The 22,310-nt window shown below is 39.6% G+C and overlaps 1 protein-coding gene across 6 annotated transcripts in view; it reads right to left on the reverse strand.

Moving 5' to 3' along the window:
* LOC119647416 (uncharacterized protein KIAA1143 homolog) overlaps window positions 1-22,310 on the reverse strand; it is a 64,746-nt gene that overhangs the window by 40,715 nt on the left and 1,721 nt on the right. For all 6 annotated transcript variants that reach the window (XR_005248867.1, XR_005248866.1, XM_038048298.1 and 3 more), the window contains one exon: window positions 21,737-21,966. Coding sequence is in view for 2 of the 6 variants with exons in the window: in XM_038048302.1 (XP_037904230.1) it covers window positions 21,755-21,966 (212 nt within the window). In the remaining 4 variants the exon portion in view is untranslated. The remainder of the gene's footprint in view (window positions 1-21,736; window positions 21,967-22,310) is intronic.

Genomic DNA, 22,310 nt, shown 5'->3' on the forward strand with positions numbered 1-22,310 from the left:
ATTTGATGAGAACTGGATACGTACATATATATATCACCTGATTATATACATTTGTCTAGCTTTACAGCATCGTAATCTATATATGAGCAGTATCTGCATTATTGCAAATTTCACTAAAACCCATTTTCCGTTTTAATCAACCAGGTCATTAATGGGGGTTGGATTTTCCCTGGATTGATGCTTTTCACAAAAATGGATCCCTGCACGGTTTTCTCCCTACACAATGAGGGAGTGAAACACATTTTTGCCAAGTATTTCGGCAAAAAGCTTTGGTCTAAGCAAATTGAAATTTAACTATAGACAACAAATCTTATCTTCAATATTATCGCTAGCGGGAAATTTTTGAGCTTATTTGGAATGGATCTAACCAAACAGGGTGCATCAGTTAATGATGAAAGATTCCCTACTATACACCGCCCATCTGCCTCTCGTTGATGCTGTTCAGTTTTCTGGTTTCTAGCAGGGTGCGGAATTTTCCTGGCCGACGTCGACTCAAAATTCATGACGCTAACAACGACGACGACCCTCAGATTCCGCCATGACACACCACCAGAATTCGTGGAAGTTGTTCAATCCCAGATAGACGGACGGGGCACTGAGGCGGGAATGGCAACCATGTTATGCGTCGCCAACAGCAGAATGCCAACGCCAACCAGCTCAACTGACTCGAGGCTCCGGGCGGGGAACTTTGGGGCTTCGGATTATTTTTTGTATTGCTATTTGTTATTCTACGTAGTTTGTTATTTTATGCAACAAAATTTACTAAAATGGGACGTGGACCGAAGTGCCCTCTAGTCATACTGGCATTTGATAGGTACTATCTAGTATAATTTTAATGAATAGCTACATCAGGAACATAGATTGTTATAGTTATGTTTTATTGATTTTCTGCTCAGTCATGTACAACTGGGCACCTGGGATACATATACGTATACATATGTACATCCAACCATACCATATATACATACGTATATATGAATGGATAATATGGATGTTGGCAGCTGACTGAATATTATGCAATATGAAAAAAGGAAAAAGATAATAGCTAGGAAGGCGATCGATACTCAAAAATATTCTGTAATATCCAATCACTTACTGGACTGTCCAATATAATGCACCCAATACTTCATAAGGCACGTAAGCACTATAACAAATTGGCACAATCAAAAATGAGCAATTAAAACCAAATTATGAAATTCCCTCTGGCCCAGCATTCCAGAAAATAGTATGCATCCCTTGAATTGAATCAACGAGTCATAGAAGACAGAGAAGAAGAAGTTTTAATAAGATTTTACTTTACATAGAACCTTAAAAGAGCGGAGAGCAAATTTGGGGAACCTCACTAGACACAACACAAGAAAGGACAAAAACGCCAAACCTACTAACTTCAGACCTTTCTAAATTAACGTCAGACTTTTCCAAACCAATTTCAGAATTTTCCGTTTCAAATTCAAACTTTTCGGTTCCAAAATAGAATTCTACATTTCAAAATCAGATTTTTTTTAATATTTTAATGTGAAGTTTTATGCCACTGGATGAAGATTGAATTCTTTCAAAAAAAATCTAAGCGACCCCTAAAATTTCTATCAGCATTTAGTAAATCATTATATTCGGCCTGGGAATCATCTAGGACGCTTTTAGCCGTTTCATAGTTTTTGAAAATGCAATGTGCGCTTTTCGGATTCAACTATAAAACTACATCCTTGAGCCTAGGTCCATCGTAATTAAGTAGTTAAGTAACTTTTAGGGGAAAAACAATTTCCCTAGAAAATAAAATAATGAAAGCAGTTAAGGTGGCTCCAACTACTCACTTGCTCGGGATAAATGTCTGAAAGTAATTGGAAACGCCATAATTTAAACTTAACTCTTAATACTTGGGAAGTCCTCTGGATTGTCAATGGATATTAATGAATTCTACAGGAAACAGCGGTATTAATTGCATGGTACATTTTATATCTAGAACTCATGAAAAAAAAAAGTTGGGAAACCGGAAGCTTGACGCTTCAGATATAAAAGGTTTTGTGTTTCCCTTTGGGAAGAGCATACCGCAGTTCTCCATTGGCTGATAGCATTGACTCGAGATATTTAAATTGCTTAGTGCTGTCAGTTGCAGTAACCTACCCAGAACTGAGCGAATTAAATGTCTCGGGTCAATCCTATCAGCCAATGGAGAACTGCGTTGTGAAATTGTTTCACGCATTAACGCAACCTGGATGAAGTGGCATTCCACAATAATTCTTTGTGATCAACGTATCAGCGAACGTCTCAAATCTAAAATTTACCGCAATGTCGTCCGTCTGTCGCACTCTATAGAGTGTTGGCCGACTATAAAAGTCAATGAACGGCGTCTTGCGGTAATGAAGACGAAGATGTTGCGCTAGACTGGTGGCGTAACACATTTTGATTACATCCGAAATGACGATATCCGCGATCGATATAGGGTTACACAGATCGTGAAGAACCTCCGAAGAAGGCATCTTCGATGGTATGGTCACGTAATTCGCGTTAACGAGAATTCACTTACCAAGATTGCTCTGAACATCGTAGTCAATGTAAGCGACGAAAAGGCCGGCCGAAACAACGGTAGCTTGATACGCTGGATGGGGATTTAAAAGCCTCGAAATCGCATCCAGATCAGGCATTTGATCAAATATAATGGCGAAACCGATCACGAAGAACCGACCCCGCTTGTGAACGGGACGAAGCCTGAAGAAAAAGAAGATGTGAAGAGCGACGAGTGCATGACAGCTCCGTGTCACATAGCTAAAACTTCCATTGCCTACTTTTTAGAAAGCGATTAAGTAAATCATTTGATGGAATCAACCGCATACGCTTCAGACTCTGAGTTTAATATAATTAACAAATGCGAAGAACTTAACCTACAACAGATACAGGAAATTGATAAAAAACTGAACTGCTGTTTGAACTGCTATAACTTTGACACTAATAGTCGGATTTCCATTCCGTTCCATTTTTTCGAATTTTTGGGTTGGGTAGTTTCCGAAAATGACTCCTGTCTCACTTTAAATGCGTACATTTCGACTCCTTACTCGTGCACTTTACAATTCACGCCAAAACTAGTATCAATTTCGGAAACTACTAATCGAGACCTTTCATTTGATACCCTACGCGATTATATCCGGTGAAATTTTTTTTAAATCCCCCCTTTCCATGTATGGAGAGTCCCCCTTTAAACTCCACCTAAATTTATGTCACCCGCTGTATGCGTGGGATTTCATAGTTCTCATCTATTCACCAAATTTCGTTCGGATCGGGAAAAGTGCTTGTGACAGAAAGACTGAGAGGCAGTGAATCGATTTTAATAAGGGTTTGTTTTACACAAAACCTTAAAAACAACAAAAATAGAGAAGTTTACATTTTTTACCAAATCGAATATCACAGTGCACTTAACACAAAAAAATTTCTAAAAAAATTAAGGGGCGCTGGGACTATTTTCAAAGAATCCCACTTTTATCCTTATCCAGCCGTGAAAATTTGGTATAAGACTTTATAGTAAAAAAATTCTGAATTTGAAATGGAAAAATCTGATTTTGGAATGAAAAAGTCTGAATTCGAATCCGAAAATTCTGAAGTTGGTGTGGAAAAGTCTGAAATTAATTTTGAGAAATTTGAAATTATTTTGGGAAATTATGAATTTTAGGTTAAAGATTTGCCTGTGTGGATATAATTCTTTTTATTGGCTAAAAGTATTTTGTAATGTGTACATAAAAGTATTTCGGGAACCAACTAGCCCCTTCTTCAGTCTTTTATCTTCTGAAAATTTTCTTTACAATTTGGGTTTTTAAAGCTATTCCTGTAATTATGATATCTTCATTATTTGAAATAATAAAACTTATTTTTCCTATTCGCCAGTGTTGATTTTTATTTTGCCCATAACGATATTTCGGGAACCACTTGTTCGCTTCATCAGTGCTAACAAGTCTTCTCTCTAGAGGGGGACTAGAGAGAACACAAATCACAGATCCACTCAGATCTTAATTATAGTTTTTTTTCTCCTAGTCTTTCCTAAAAGTTCCACCAAGATGGAAAAAATGTTGCCCATGTCCGTGTTTAGCGTTTTTTTTTTTCGAGGGGAATTTTCGTGATATGGAGGCTCTCATGGGAGTCTAGTTTTCTAGCGTCGTTCACCTCCTTCAACATATTGGAGTTGTCCAGTGGCAATGGTGTCCCTACTCTAAGTTTGTTTAGCTTTCGGATCATAATAAAAATACTCACAGGTTACTACAAGGTACTTAAAGGGACTAGATATTGTCTGCTATTTGTAGTAGTAGTTTTGTACTGATGAAGGGGGTAAGTTACTCCCGAAATATATATCTACATTGAAAAATAAAAATTGTAGCTACTGGTCTATCAATTGCAATACTTAAAGGGTTGTATACAGTTGCAGTGGGTGATATGACTTTCTCGCTATTATTTTTCGACAAATTAATAAATGTTTATAGCAGCATATTGTGAGGTACTTGTAAAAAATTGTTTTAGATTTTTTTTAAATGGCATCTACAGCTGTTTTCCAAGAGTGCTTGGGAATGCTTTGGGGTGCACATGATAACTCCATAATGGCTCAGCCAAAATCAAGAGTTTTAAAAAAAAAATCGTTAGTATATCGCATTATCGAGCCGCTGAACGAAGGATTTTCCAAAATACGAACTACTAAACAAGTCGCGAAACCGTAAGCTTTACGCTTCAGATCTAAAAGGTTTTGTGTATTTCTTCTATAAAGACATTTGAGTGCGCATTTGTCCCATTAGTACGTAGCGTGTAATATATGCATATGTTATGCGAAAATATCCACATTCAGTACTGAAGTTAGTAATAGTGCGGTTTCCACCAAATTTGGCGAGATCATGCACTATTTTATAGTCTACATTGTTACAAGGCGTGTCCATGGCGCTAGAATTAACTTAAGGGGGTTTCCAGCCAATTACTGAAAATTATGGCAATATACTATTATCAACTTTATTTGAATAGAAATCGACATGGAGGATATTTCGGTCACTAGGCACAATATAGTAGCAGCCACTCGATTTTCTTGAAATTTTTCCGTTTGGGTAGTTTCTGCGAATGGGTCCGTTGAAGAAATGATCACTTTCGAAATATGAAAACTAAGAGAGACCTTTCATTTGATATCCCACATGACTATATTTGATGAAAAAACAAGTCGGGAAAACCGAAGCTGGGCGCTTCAGGTATGAAAGGTTTTGTTTGCTTCTTGTGTGAGTATATTTGAGTGTAGAACTATCCCATTTGTACGTAGCCCGTTAAGAATATGCATTTAGCATGTCAGATTTAGTACTTCGGGCTGTAAATTTACACGGTAACGACAACTTTCAGCTGCTGTAACTTTGTTACTAATAGTAAGACTTTGATTAAACTTGGGGATAATATGCTTCATATTATATTTTATACTACTACCAAGTTCTATAACTCTGGGATACACCTAAGGGGGATTTTACTCAATTTCCCCAAAAATATGGTAATAATGGTAATATACTATTATTAACTTAATTTGAACAGATATCGATATGGAGAGTATTTTGAGGCCTGGGCACCATATAGAGGCAGCTTCCCGATTTTTTTCAGATTTTTCGGTTGGGTGGTTTCTGAGAATGGGTCCGTTAAAGAAATCATCACTTTCCATCCATTTTTTGTTCCTCATATACCGGTGTTTCGAAAGCCAGTTGTCCTCTTCCTCAGTGAACTGCTTATGGTCTTAATTATGTAATAAAATTAACTAGCAAATTTGGTCTGGATTTATGTACTTAAGGACAAGCTGAACCATAAGCATTTCAGACAAAAACTCACTGAGGAAGAGGACAACTGGTCCTCGAATAAAAAACTAAAAAAACTCACTATTCGGCATTTAAAAAATAAAATTTGTTTTTTCTTTCATTCTGAATTTGGTTTGGAAAATTCTGAATTAGACTCGCAAAACTTATATATTCATGTCAGAAAATCATTGTACCTTAGGAGGCCATTTCTTCAAGAAAACAAAAGCAACAACTATGGATAATCACCGCTATCTCCTTTGATAAGCGAGAAATGTTCATTGATAACCGCTATCCTCTTTGATAAGCGAGATGTTCATAGCTAACCTAGAGTATGAATACGGTATGTAGATATAGACATATAGTCAAATATAGCAAAAATGAGATAGTTCTACAGAATATAAAGAAGCTACACTCTAGCATCAAATTTACCAGGCCAATGAAAAAAGGAGAAGAAATTCTATTTTCATGCTTTGGTTGAAACTACCTGCTGATGAACCACCACTCAAAATGGTATTCTCTAGAAGGGAATATGACGTAATCCGTAGGTGTGAAATTCATTGTAAGGTCATCTCCTGTTTGGTACCTGATCCCGATTTTTAATTCTACTGCCCACTAAGAAAAGTTAAGTCTGTACTGGCTCCCAAACCCCTTAACATTATTACTCCACGGAATATTCGCTAAAACCTATTTTACATAACAAATCAAAGTATCAAGACGACGCGATAAGTAAAGAAAATATAACGAAGAGTGATTAATTTTATATTAGAGATAGGACAAACGTTAATAATATATATACCTGAATATACCAAAAGATTTTGAGGAATTCTTATGATACCTTCCATAATCTTCGACTTCAGGAACTAAACACTTAAGTGGCTCAATGCCGTTTGAACACATCAATTTTGTTATGAATGAAAAATTCGATGAGATGTAAACATAACAAGTCGAGAAACCAGAAGCTGGAGTTGGTTTTGTGTATTTCTTAATATTTGAATGGACATTTGTCCTATTAGTAGTAGATTTCTACCAAATTTTGTAGAATATGCATTACATGATAGTAGGATGAACTTAAAGGGAGTTTTGCAATCAATTATTCAAAATTATAGTTATATACAATAGATGTAGGTATGGGGGTTCTTTCGGAACCTGGGTACCATATAGTAGAAGATTCATGTTTCAGATTCTTCGGTTGGGTAGTGTCCGAGAATGGGTCCCACTACCGCATGGAACAAAAGCCAAAAATTTAATGAAAAAACATGAAAATTAAGGCGCAAAACGTGTATAGGGAATGTTGTTTCCGGTGCCGGTTTACCGTGACCATCGACTATTATATGTATAATTGCATATCTTTACACTATTCATCCACAATGTGACAAAATCTTCAACATGAACGTATAGCATCCAATCCTTACTTTCAACTATGTCCAACACTTACCTTCAACTTAAGCGGTAGTCTTTATCAGTGAAAACAGTTCGCAAACCAATTCTAGGCAAACAGCTTACTGAAAATTTCCGGATTACTGAATGAAGCCTCCAATACAAGTTTTTTGATTCACAAAAATATAAAATAAGTTTCTGAAAGAAGTCTGAATTCATCTAAGAAGCCACCGTCGTTTGCACCAGAGGAGTACTGACTCTTTGATGCAACTCGTTCCGACGAATTGTATTTTATATTTCTCATATTCACTCCTTTATGGAGTAAAAGGTACTTATAGAGTCTCAACTTTCAATGAGAACGTGCTTCTTCAGCAGCGCGACATAAGGGAGCGAACACCATCTTGCAGCCACTTCGGTCACGCTGCTCCCAGGGCAGAGGTGAGGCAGCATCTGGTGAGTTGCCTTTGCTTTGGACGAAATCACAAGACATGCATATGCATATGCAAATTGGGTGCTCACCCAAAACTAAAGGATCCATGGACTACAAACAGTAAGTAGTTCCCTACTAGTCCGGTTCGCTATCAAATGGATAGCGGACTTAGGACTCTCTCAATCCTTAAACGAAGTGCAGATTAGCTTTGGCCTGAATTGTTTTAAGGGGCTTTTGCCCGGCATGTAATTCATAGACCATACGCTGCTCTCAAGGTAAAGGTGAGAAAGTGGCGTTTAATGAGTTGCCTCTGCACTGGACGAAATCGCAAGTCCATAGTATCAAGTTTTTAATCTATCCTTGCTTGCCCGAAGAACTCAAGTATAGTGAAATCGGCACGATCGAGCCCTTTGTCAGAACGAAAAACAAATACGCTGAAATCGACAATTCGGCAAACATTATGTTATAATTCTCACTTCAGCTGAGAGAGACACAATTTACTGCTAGTATAATACATTTGCGGACCAAATGCTAACTGAACTTCCGCTGCACGAATTCCACTTATCAGAAATGTGTGGCAAAATATATAAAATTGGTCTGGCGACATCCACTAAATTGCAAAAGAAATTAAATGGTGCGAATGAGAACCCGAATCAAAGAGTGTCGATCCCACTGATGCGACCATTTCAAGGTAAACAAAAAACTGCCTAGAATTAAAAATCAAAGGCCCACGCGAAAAAACCCTAGACCCGTGATAAAATATTATAGCACGAGCAATGTCTGAAGACAATATAAAACAAGTTTATAAATAACCGAAAAACCAACAACGAACAACTTGGGCACCTGAAAAATAACAGGGAAAATCGACTTCGTTCTTTTACCCGGCGAAAATTAAACAAACCACCAGCGGTGGAAACGTACAGATGCTGTGTCCGTGCCCAGATTGACGGCTCCCTGTATGCAATGGAAACCAACTCAAACAACTTATGGAAGATTTAGTAAAATTCTATCGAAAGATCACAGGAATCTATCCTTTTTTTCAAAAATAGGATCTTCGGCGCGAGAAGAGATGTGAATTACAATCCTGCTTGAAGGTTAAGCAGTCCCAGTCGTCTGAGAACATTGGACAGATATTCACGAAGAACAGAATCAGTTGAGTTATAAGCAGCTCCTTGGCATAAAGTCACCTGGCCCAGGTGGCATAACACCAATAATACTATACGAACAACGTGCAACATATGGGGCACGCTTAAATGACCTTCATACCGAAAAGGAGCAGACGTGAGATTGAGTCCGCAATGGACGTCAGGTCAGTCTTATCTCCTTTGCAGCCATCCTTTTAAGAACGATAAGATAGCCACTTCACAAATCTTAGCACGCCTTAGCTACCTCAAAGGTAAATCTATTTTTTACGAAGTCTAATTGAACGCACATTCCTAAATCCTGACCTCTAGCTGAGCGAATAAGGTATCTTAGTGTCAGTCTATCAATATCATCACATCAAATATAATATTAGGGGTACCCATAAGTCATCAATTATTTGAAAACTTGAGAAAACTTGTTTGCACTGATGAAGGGAACAAGTGGTTCCCGAAATATCGGTATTTGCAAGAATAAATACCCACACCAACGAAAAAGAAACAACAAGTTTTATTATTTCAATTAATTATTTGAGGATGAGTAATTTGTCATCAGTCGTGTACTAACAGCGAAAGTGATAACATCTAATTTACAGTGAACTTAAGTAGAGCAGGTAGTGAGTAACGTGTAACTAAGTGCATAGCAAGATTAAACTTGTTTTGACAAAATGGCGGCATTTGTACCATCAGAGGACCATATACGGCATTGCATGTTGTTTCATTTTCACGCTGGTTTGAACGCAGCTGCTGCGACTAGAAAAATTTGCGATACGTATGGCGAAGTGTTGGAAGTTAACAAGTGTCAAAGTTGGTATAGAAAATTTGCCGCAGGTGATTATGACCTTAATGATATGCCGCGAAGTGGCCGACCCGTACAGCTCGACGAAGACGCGCTGAAGTCGCTAGTGGAAGCAGATCCGAGATTGAGCATACAGGAATTATCGAGAAGCCTACAATCAACCTGGTCAACCGTACAAAGACACTTACATCAAATCGGCAAAAAGTGTAGACAAGGTGTTTGGACTTCACATGAATTAAGCGATAGCAATAAGGACCAGCGACGAACAATTTGCACATCTTTATTGACGAGACTGAACTCAGATCCATTGATAATGATGGAGATTATATAATTGATTAAGAAATAAAAATATTAAAGTTTTAATAAATTTTTAATATCTTACTTAAAAATAATGGATTACTTATGGGTACCCCTAATATATTGTGTACAGTTGTGGGGCTCCATAGCAACACGTTGAACCTGCTACGAAGCGATATTGAGGTACTCCCAACAGACTACGTGAAGAACGACAATGTGCTGTAAAATTACAACACCGTACCTTTTATCTACAAATCAAATATAGTCTCTGCGAAGTTGGAGGCAGTTTTCTCGGATATACGTGGGTCTGAATCGTAATCTTCTAGGATATGTCAGTCTATCAGCGGAAGGTTTAAGCCCCCCTTTAAGTGCTTGTGGAAGGCAGACAGACAATAACCAGACATTCATAACTCATTTTTCAATTATTAGAAACATTTCATGCTAGCGCTATTCAACGCAAAACCGCTGACCAGGGAAAAACAGGTTTAAGTTTTCATCTATTTGATGTAGAACTGTATCAATTGAGGGAAAGCTTATCTTGATTTCTAGTGCGCAACCAAGAGGTCCGTGTGAATCAAGGGAAAACCTTGATTGAAATGAGTAATGAAAAAGAGTTGAAAAGAAAAAACGTGATTTACTATGAAAAATTCGACTTTACGAAATAAAATGAAATTCCAGGCGAGATATCAAAACTACAAACAAAATCCAAAATAAATAATATTCAACAAGAAATCAATGTCAACGTACTTTGCTTAAATCGGCATACAGAACATAATAGCTATGAACAATAGAATAGTTAACATGCGCAGCAAACGATAAAGTAAATAGCGATAATTTTCATCTTTCGTAAACGAACTTCGATTGAAGTGATAATATTCCGGCTCAAAAATTAAATACCAATAGACTAATTGATAAGGAGGATGTTAGTGATGGTTTGCATCGTGACTGGATGTCGCATACTAGCTGTGAGTACTTGACTGAACTCAGGGTTATAATCACGAGCGAACGCAATACTGACCACATTGCCTCCTACACTGTAGTATATCGGTACGGCCTTAAATAAAATGTTTAAACATGCTTCAAGACCTAGATCCAATTGGATTGTCGCACCAACGATTATTATTATTTAATTAGCATTGATTTACTCTAAAAATGTTTTGAGTCTGAAATTGCTATTTAAACTAGCTTGAATACTGGATTCATTCATTTTTAAGGATTCGTATAAACATAAAACCTTATTAGAATCGAGTCGATATCTGTCTGTCCGTCTGTCACACCCGATTTATTCGAAAGCGGCTAGACTGATTGTCGGTATTCCAACTTGTTTAAGTTTCCTAGCAAGTCCCTGGACTGGGTAATATTTACGATTCCTTAGAACAAACCGTCAAATAAAAGACACAGCAATGCATTGGTATCAAAGGAAAATGCTAATCTCAGTCAACATTCTTAACTGCGGGAACATCGGAAATAAGGGCAAATTGTAATGAAGAGACAAGCTTTCCTGAATACAGTGAATATTAGAAATTCCCATTCCTTCCCAGAAATAATGGGAGTAGGTAAGGATTACACTGAACAGTTGACTTTCTCTTATTTCCCTTTGTTCAAAGATCGATCACTCCCTATTTTCAGATAAAAAAAAAGCATTGTTCTTTTTAACCCGTTTTTAAAGTATTGTATAAGCAAAAACCTTATTAAAATCGATTTACTATCTTTTTTCCAAAGGGGCTACACCAATTCAGACGGACATATGGGAACTGTGAGACCTAGAAATTTGCGATAAGTTGAAAAGGGCATTTCATAAAAAGGGGAGATGTAGAAATGTTTTTCTCTTAATGAACCTAATGTTTGCGATATCAAATGAAAGGTCATAAGCGAGTGAGCGCTCAAAATGGGAGCCCCAAAAAGCGAAGCAAGTTTCGTTTTCAGAACCCATCCAACCGAAAAATCTGAAAAAAACCACAATGGTACATCTATACGTAATCTAGGCCTCAAAATACACCCCGTTCCTATATTTACTCAAATAAAGTTAATAATGGTTTGTTATCATATTTAAAAAAAAATATTCAAAAGCCACCCTTAAGTCCATCCTAAAAGCACAAAATTCGGGATCAGTATAAGAGAAAACCCACCCACCAAATTCAGGGCAATCGGTCGTGCCGTTTCTGAATAAATCGAGTTTGACGGACAAACAGACAGACAGACATCGTATGGATTCTAATAAGGTTTCGTTTCACACAAAACCTTAAAAAATGGAAAAAAAACTTGCAAAACAAAATTATAACAATTTTGTAGAACCTGTAGAAAAGTTCTTCCGAATGTTTGCGGAATGTGAAATAATTCGATCTATCCAGTAAGTAAGTGATCAGATTTGCAACACGACAGAATGTCACAAACATCAACGGGACCCTAGAAACTGTACCAACAAGTAGGTTCTGCTATTCATTCCTTGGTCACAAAGATAGAGGATGCAACTTTGAATGGTGAGTACGCGATGGGGGTGTTCGTGGGGAGTATATTGAAGGGGCATTTGACTGTGCATCTTTTCAAAAAACTTTGTGATGCCGCCAGGGCGCATGGTGTTGATGATGCATTAAGTGGATCCATGCTATGCTAACGCAGAGATTGCTGTGCGCTGAGGTGGGTGTCGATCGCTACCTGACTGCAGAAGCAACGAAGGGCTGCCCCAAGGAGGTGTGCTTTCGCCACTTCTGTGGAGTATACTCACGACACGGTCTGTCAGTTAATCCAAATAAAAACACCATGATACAAAAGGAGAAAACTGGATGGACTTTGCCTCCCTGAGATGAGGGGTACTACCCTTCAACTCTCCGAAGAAGTGAAATATCTAGGAGTCACTCTAGATAAACACTTCTTTGGAACAAGCATGTAAAAGTAAAAATGAAACGAGCTCTCACAGCTTATGGGCTGTGCGGGCGGACCTTTGCCTCGACATGGGGACTCAGGCCTCATGTGGTAATGTGGATATACGTTGCCATCATTAGGCCGATGTTCGTATATGCATCCGTAGTGTGGTGGGTTAAGGTGAGACAAAAAGGTTTTCACCGTAAACTAGCCGCACTGCAAAGAACTGTGTGTCTGGGTATCACTGGTGCCATGAGCACGACATCCGGCGCAGCTCTGAATGCACTACTCAATTTGCAGCCCCTGGATATATTTATTCAAAGCACTGCAATGAGAGCAGCTCATAGACTAATTCGATTAGATCTATGGGGAAAAACGGATGTGAGGACACAGAGCATTGGAAGAGTTACTGGGAGGACTGAATCCAGTTCTTACAATGGCTTCCCATTCTCGTTACCCTGAAGCGTAGAGAGGACTGAGAAGACCCAGAGGAATGCGTGGCGGGATATACGGAAGTCTTCTATACCGATGGCTCAAAAACAGAAGAGGGTTCTGGAGCCGGAGTCTACCTCTCGAATAAAAACGAGAAGTGGGCTTTTCCTTTGGGACAATATGCAATGGTTTTTCAAGCCGAAGTTTATGCGATCCTAAGGGCGGCAAACTGGATAATTGACGAGCGGTTGAAGGGCGGGCGCATCGCAATCTGCAATGATAGCCAAGCTGCCTTGAGGGCATTGAGCAGTCCTTTGATCACCTCGAAAATCGTTCAGGAATGCAGAAACCGTTTGAACTCTATGTCTAGATCCAATACGGTGGAACTACTCTGGGTACCTGGTCACTGTGGCGTAGAGGGAAATGAAATCTCGGACGCTTTAGCGAAAGAAGGGTCAATCTCCCCTATGCCGGGACCGGAGCTATCAATTGGAGTATCAGTAGCATTGGCTAAGTCTGTTTTCAAAAACTGGGAACAAGCTTCCCATAATGACAGGTGGCAGAGCCTAAATGCTGCTCGACACACCAAACTTTTCCTGCCAGAACCGAACATACTTACCGCAAAGTTTATCCTGTCGAAAAGCAGGAGGACTTGCAGGTGTATTGTGGGCATTCTGACAGGCCATAATTCACTAGCTGGGCATATGTTCAGAATAGCAATTACTCAACATGATACGTGTCCCTCCTGTAATGAGGAAGGAGAATCCACGGACATTTCCTATGTGAATGCCCCGCCTATGGACGCATCAGGCATCAGATCTTTGATGCCGATGTTCTCCAATTACGACGGGTAGCATCACATCCACTAACGGAACGCCTGCGATATATTAACGAATCCGGAATATTCCGTTAGACGGGGGTGGCGAGTACAATGGGCTAACACGGCCTGAGTGCTCAGAAGCTGTAGCTTCTCTCCCACCATACACACACAACAACTAGGTTTGTTAGACACGATAAATATTTATTTGTTTTTTCGAATTTAATGTTCAATTACTTTTGTAACTTGTCCGCGCTTAATTTTGGGCCACAAAAATGAATTTTCCCAGTATCTACCAAAACCTAAATATTAGACGATAGAATAAACATTTTGCAAATGGCTTGTACATGAAACTTTCTTTTTCTACCAATTCTAGGCAATATTGGCAAGCTCACATTTGATCATTGGTATTCGAATAGAGATTAGATATCGTCTGCTATTTGTAGTTTAGCCTAAAATTGATAGACCAGTAGCTTCCTCCAAATTACAATTTTTATTTTTCAATGTAGATATATATTTCGGGAGCAACTTACCCCCTTCATCAGTACAAACCTATTAAATAGTAGTAGTAGTAGCTTTGTACTGATGAAGGGGGTAAAAGTTGCTCCCGAAATATATATCTACATTGAAAAATAAAAATTGCAGTTTGGAGAAAGCTTCTAGTCTATCAATTTTTGGTATTCGAATTTTATAGTGATGCTTGGACAGTACACATAAAGGGTTATATCTGTTTAGATTTTTTTCTTCACTTTTTTTTATTGGCTTAAAATGCGCTAAAACCTTCCTAGTTTTAGAATCAATGTTGTAAAAAACAACTTAGATGTCTGAGTGTAATTATGCGGTGTTTCCAGCAATTAATTATTTGAAATTATATAAAAAAAAAACTTGTTTTTTTTATTCGCTAGTGTTGATATTTTTATTTTTGCAAATTTTTTCTTCTATTTTCAGGAAACCCACCAGTACCCAGCGTACAATCCCGGTTACTTCGTTCCGGCATAAAATGGAAGCTTATGGTACGACGATCCACCGCCTTCTAACAGTGCCACTCACAGAGGAAGACAACCAGAGCGAAAAATTCTACATTATGGATACTGCAACGAAGAATGGGTACATCAGCCCCACCATAGACACGATGACCAGGAGACACGCACGAAGGTTAGAACGTAGTAATCTCACTATACTGTACACCCAACAATCGACCTCTACCACACTAAAAAGATCAAGTGTCACCTTCTCAAATCTGTCCAAGTATATAAAACGGAGATTGAAAAGGTTCGACATGCAACTGGTAGGATCAAGTCGTATCTACCAGCTGAAATCCCAGCTGGCTAAAGAAAAGGACCAAAAAACGGTAGAGGAGATGAGCGGTATATATAAAATCGCTTGCTCAGATTGTCCGAAGGTATATATCGGACAAACGAGAAGGCTGACAACTACTAGATTTAGGGAGGATACGAAGGAGGCAGAGATGGCTGTCAAGTACTCCCAAAAACCTACAAAATCTATGGTGGCTAAACATATCGTGGAATACGGCCATAAAATAAACGCCGAGAATTTGAAAGTATTAAAACATTTAAGAAAAATTAACCAGCTGGACGCCTAGCAAAGCTTATTTATTAGCAAACAGCCGGTAGACACTAGGTTGTATTCAGACCTAGGCACTTGCTATCCACCATTATTTAAAAAACTTTTTAAACAGACTAATTAGAAAAACCTCTTCTCCTTTTAGGGTAGACAAATAAGTCTTTAAAATGTAATTAAATATTTCGTCATTTACAGGATCTAGATATAACTCTTTAAAACCCAATTTAGCCATAATTAGAATAGTATACGATATAGTATAGATTAGTATGATTATAGCTAATAAACCCACTGATGAGCAGATTTGTTAGCATTTGTAGTCCCGAAATATCGGTATTTGCAAAAATAAAAATGTCAGCGAATAAGGAAAAAAACAAACTTTTTTTATTCCAAACTTTGATGTATTTTTAAAATTAGTTTCTCTGGAGTAACTCCTAAGAAGAAAGCCGCATTTAAGCCACAAAACACATAGTTTTCAATATGGCAAAGACACTTGGCGCAACGTTACAGCAGAACTGTAAGAGCTGGAGTGGCAGAGTGAAGTTTAAAAAAAATGAATCATATTATTATGATTTGGAAAAGTTATAGTGTTTTTAAATTAACTCCGCCATGCCATTAACATAGTATGCTGGTCCCAAGCCCAGGTAAAGGAGGAGGGTTTGAGGCAACGTACTCTGTACTATCCTCAGTAAAAAAAAATAAAATGCTGAGATCAGGGAAAGAGATAAATAGAGTATAGTTGGAGTTATTCTACTATGCTAAATCCTACCTGATCTCTCTTGGTGACAGGCCCCGCGACAGGTCGACCAAGAAAATGCATGCAATGTCGTTACAAACATGATGATCGGATTGAGTCACAAGCCTCGGAAAAATGCTAGGGCGTCCACCTCAGTCGACGCGGCAGGACGGGCCCCGGTCCTGTCGAGAAATGGGCAAGGGTTCTTGACGCATGGACGGCGTCAGGACGTAAGCAAGTTAGTCCGCACACAACGAACAAAACAAATACGTGTCTGCACGCTAAATGTTGGTACCCTAACTGGAAAGACGGAGGGACTCGCAAGAGCCCTTCGGAAAAGGTGCATTGACATCTGCGCTCTGCAAGAAATCCGATGATCTGGTGCCAAAAGCTGCGACATTGAACGCGAACGCGGTAAAAATGGCTACAAACTTCTCTATTTTGGTAACCCACACACTCAATATGGTGTTGGCATTGCCATCTCAGAGGGTTTCCGTGATGCCATTAAAGAAGTCGAACGATTTGATGATCGGCTGATGAAGCTCACCATTATATCAGCTGATCGCACTATTCACTTCTTCACCGCGTATGCACCACAGACAGGTCGACCTGATGCCGAGAAAGATGCCTTCTGGCAACTTCTCGATGAAAAGACTTGTCACGTGCCTGCTGACGATTACATAATCATTGCCGGCGACCTTAATGGTCATGTGGGTGAAAAGGCAGACGGTAACAGGTGCCATGGAGGAAAGGGGTTCGGAGCGCGCAATGAAGGTGGCGAGCGTATAATCGATTTTGCGAACACCCATGACCTTGTACTTATGAATACATGGTTCATCAAACGATTGTCTCATCTTCCCACATTTTATAGTGGGAACAATAAAACGCAACTCGACTATATTCTCATAAGACGCCAACATTTTACCACTGTCACTGATTGCAAAGTCGTTCCCTATGAGACCATCGCACCTCAACATCGGCCGTTGATTGCCGTCCTGCGAATTAAGCAGCGTGAGGAACGCACTGGCCCGCCGCGCATTAAATGGTGGCGATTTGGTGAGAAGAAAGAAGAAACGGTCTCACTCATACGATTGCCAACCATTACGAATGTGGAAGAATCATGGAACCAAATGAAAGACACGATCCACAAAGCGGCCTCTGCAACCCTCGGGATCACCAAGCCGGGTAAGCGGTACATCAACCGAGATACTTGGCTTTGGAATGATGATGTTGAAATGAAGGTCCGTGAAAAAAAAACGCCTTTACCACAAATTTCTCGACGATAAAACGCCTGCTAATTGGCAAATTTATAAGAATGCCAACCGGGAAGCAAAGAAAGCGGTTAAACCCGCGCGAACCATTTCAAAAATCTTTACGATAAACTGAACACTCGGGATGGCGAGAAAGATCTGTATCGACTTGCTAAAAGCCGTGATAAACGCACACAGGATATCGAACACTTCTGTTGTGTTAATGACAAGAACGGTAATTTGGTTACCAACCGTCGAGCCGCAACGGATAGATCGCGAGAATACTTCGAGCAGATTTCAACAAGAATTTGCTCATCCTCCACTTCCACAATCATTGCCGACATTTGGAGCAGTTCCACCAGTCAGCGCAACTGAAGTCGAGGAGGCAATAAAACAAATGAAATCGGGGAAAGCAACAGGACCTGACGACATCGCATCTGAGCTCTGGAAAGCGAAGAGCTGGGACCCAACACTGTGGCTCAGTGAATTCTTTAACCGGGTTATTCAGGAAGGAAGAACACCATCTGGTTGGCAAGAAAGTACCACTGTTCCAATATGGAAAAAGAAAGGTAGCCCAGCAGAATGTTCAAATTACCGTCCGATCCGGTTACTTTCCCATACCATGAAGATTTTTGAACGCATTCTTAACAACCGTATTCGTGAAATCGTTGAAATAACCGTGAATCAAGCCGGATTTGTAAAGAACTGCGGAACTACTGACGCAATACACGCTGCGCGGTTAACTCATGGAGAAACACCGTGAGAAGCATCGCCCTCTTTACAATGCCTTTCTGGATCTAGAGAGAGCGTTTGACCGTGTACCACACGAACTCATCTGGTATGCTTTACGACAACACTTCGTGCCAGAAGAACTCGTGCGCTGGGTTCAATTGCTCTACCACGATCCGAAAAGTAAAGTTCGAAGTATGGCGGGTGTATCAAAACCGCTTCGTGTCTCTGTTGGTGTTCATCAAGGAAGTGCCCTCTCACCACTTCTCTTTGTCCTTGTTATGGACACCGTCACACGGGATATCCAACGTCCAGCGCCCTACACACTGCTTTATGCAGATGATGTTTTCCTAGCATCTGATAGCAAAAATGATCTCGAGCAACTTGTTCAAAAATGGAATGATCGCCTCATGCAACACGGTCTCAGATTGAATTTAAACAAAACTGAATTTTTGACGACCGATCCCCATGAAACAGGCACAATTACTGTCAGCGGCAGTGATCTGCCCAGAACTGAGCGATTTAAATACCTTGGATCAACGCTATCAGCCAATGGAGAACTGCGTTATGAAATTGCTTCACGCATTAACGCAACCTGGATGAAGTGGCGTTCCACAACTGGTGTCCTTTGTGATCGACGTCTCAAATCTAAAATTTACCGCAATGTCGTCCGTCCAGTCGCTCTCTATGGTTCTGAGTGTTGGCCGACCATAAAAGACAATGAACGGCGTCTTGCGGTAATGGAGACGAAGATGCTACGTTGGACTAATGGCGCCAGACGTTTAGATCACATCCGGATATCCGCGATCGTTATGGGGTTGCACCGATCGCGGAAAAGTTGCGAGAGAGGTGTCTTCGATGGTATGGTCACGCAATTCGTGCAAACGAGAATTCACTTGCCAAGATTGGTCTGAACATCGAAGTCGATGGTAAACGACCAAAAGGCAGACCTAAGCAACAGTGGTTTGATACGCTGGATGGGGATTTGAAAGCACCCAGATCAGGCATTCGATAGAGCCAAATGGCGAAGCCGATCACGACGAGCCGACCCCGCGTGTGAACGGGACAAAGGCTGAAGAAAAAGAAAATAGTGTTTTTAAATTTCAAACGCAAAGAACAGAATTCTTTTCTAAAAAAAAATTGAAGTAATTTTTGCGTCGCGCGCATTTTTTTTCTAAGAACCGATTTTTGCGAAAAAAAATCTAAAATCTTGTGTCCTGCACACTTTTATGCAGTTCATGAAAAAAAAAATACTATTCTGATGGTGATTCAATTGACTTCTACTGCTCCTTGTCCTGTAAATATTTTTATTTTTTCCTGCATACGATCGTTCAGGAGACCACGTGCCTCCCTCCTTAGTGCTAGTGCCTAATCTGAATGTGAAATTAGGTACTAGCACTGAGGAAGAAGGCACGTGGTCTCCGAAACGATCGTATGCAGGAAAAAAAAAATATTTACAGGATAACGAAAAAAACCTAGTTCTCTTTTTTTCAACTATACCAACTGTAAAAAAAACATGGACACTAATTTCAACTTCTACTGCTCGCCGTTGAGAATTTTCAAAAAATCTTATTTTGTTCGTAGGGCCCTACGGCCGTCATTTTGTAATAAATTGTCAATACTCCTGAAGAGTTGCTTAGTCGATTGGTATATTAACATAAGTCCCGAGACTACCTCACACATGATGCCGCGATTACCATACTACCATGTTTTTCGGTAGAACCAACTTTTAAGGGATACATGTGAAAATTTCAAAAATGTCCAAGGTGAAAAATGATTGAAAAAATGTCACCCAGAAAAGTGCCCGTCGAAAGCAATCTATTGCCGATGATGCAAAACAACAGCGAATTGATAATTTAGAGCACTGTTTACGTAGAAAGAGTTTTTTTACGATCGGTACACAACAATGGATGAAACGTGGATTCATCATTACACTCATCATCAACGGCGCAACAACCGGTATCCGGTCTAGGCCTGCCCTAATAAGGAGCTTCAGATATGCCGGTTTTGCGCCGAGGTCCAATTCGATATACCTAAAAGCTATCTGGCGTCCGGACCTACGCCATCGCTCCATCTGAGGCAAGGTCTGCCTCGTCTTCTTCTTCCACCATAGATATTGCCCTTATAGACATTCCGGGCGGAATCATCCTCATCCATACGGATTAAATGACCCGCCCACCGCAACCTGTTGTGGATTTTATCCACAACCAGACGGTCGTGGTATCGTTCACAGATTTCGTTGTTATATAGGCTACGGAATCGTCCATCCTCATGTAGGGGACGAACAATTTTTCGGAGAATTCTTCTCCCGAACGCGGCCAAGAATTCGCAATTTTTTTTGCTAAGAACCCAAGTCTCCGAGGAGTACATGAGGACTGGCAAGATCATAGTCTTGTACAGTAAGAGCTTTGACCCGATGGTGAGACGAGCAAAACAGTTTTTATAAGCTGAAATAGGCTCTGTTGGCTGCCAACAACCGTGCGCGGATTTCATCGTCATAGCTGTTATCGTTTGTGATTTTCGACCCTAGATAAGAGAAATTTTCAACGATCTCAAAGTTGTAGTTCCCTATCTTTATTGTTTTCGTTTAAACATGGCAAAGAACAAGAATCGCTCCTTCACCAGGATAATGCGGCAATTCACATGTCGATAAAAACGGTAAGGAAATTGCACGATTTACGATTCGAATTGCTCCCATATCCACCATATTCACCAGATATGACCCTATCTGACTTCTACTTATTCTCAGATCTCAAAAGGAAGCTCCAGGGAAAGATTCAGCTCCAATGGTGGAGTTATAGCCGCAACTAAGGCCAATTTCCTAGCTGAAGACACAGTATTTTATCGAAAATTTAGGAAAACGCTGGAATGATTGTATCGCTATGGAAGGCAACTATCTTGATGAATAAAGTCGAATTTTGCAAAACAAATGTGTTTTTATTGGTTAGTCTCGGGACTTAATGAAACTTGTGTTACTGGGGTGGGGTGGCTCCTTATCCAATTCTGGAAAGGACATAGCTATAGGTAGCATTGAAAGGAAAGATACCGAACTTCCATCAAACCGCCAAATTTCTTCTGCAAACGATAGCATGTTTGAATTTTTTAGAAGGCCAGTAGCATCCTAGAGAGGAGGTAACGAGCCGAAGTTACGAAGCTGTATTGCCTCTAAATGATACGGGTTTGTATCATATGAATCGAACTCAGGTCCCATTAACCTTAAAATGAAAAATATCCTGAAACTTAACAAATATACTTGCAAGACCCAGCAATTCAGAAAACACGTTCAAATAGGGTTTAAGAAAACATGAAATCTTTATTATATGAGACATCCTTTCTTAGTTAATATTTGTATGCAATTTTTTTTTTTTTGCTGCATGAATGGAAGAAAACTTTTTTCGGAAAACTACCCAATAGAATTGCCACTTATTAGTCCCTCTTCAATCATAAATTTTTCTTCTTAAAACCCAGCGTTAAAAAAGTAACTAAAAAGTCACTGACCTTGATGCTGGACCTTTATTAGTTATCTTCGCCCTCCTCGTCGTCGTCCTGATTAAAAGATAATTTGCTAACTTTTTTCGTATCCTTGGATCTCTTCTTCGATTTCTTCTCTTCCTTTTCACGATTCTCGTTGGAACTATTCGCCAGGACACTGTTTGAATCCTTTGTCGGTTTATGTTTCGCTTTAAAGATGATCCGTTGATTTAAGTCGGCCGGTTTTTCTCGTTCCTCTGGAAGAAAGAATGCCAAGTATAATCGCGAGGGGCCATATGCTAGACACAGCTAAGGAAATGCAATAGTGCGAAGTTTTGGCGGCAAATTGGCAGTACTTGAGATGCGATGCTACATAACCGGAAATGGAATAAAACGGTTGCCTAGACCGTTACACAAGACGTCCCAATTTCCTTAATTTTAAATGCCTGGAACATAACTTATATAAAATGTAATTCTCAGTAATCGGTCGTTCCGTTTTCGGTTCTCCGTTCATGTGTTTTTCGTTTGTCGGAAACAGATCTTCCTCCTGGCGTCTTGCCCCCCTTGCCCAGTTGTTGCCTTCGTCTCTTCATTTTCATTT

Source organism: Hermetia illucens, chromosome 2 (genome assembly GCF_905115235.1).
Source record: "Hermetia illucens chromosome 2, iHerIll2.2.curated.20191125, whole genome shotgun sequence".
NCBI lineage: Eukaryota > Metazoa > Arthropoda > Insecta > Diptera > Stratiomyidae > Hermetia > Hermetia illucens.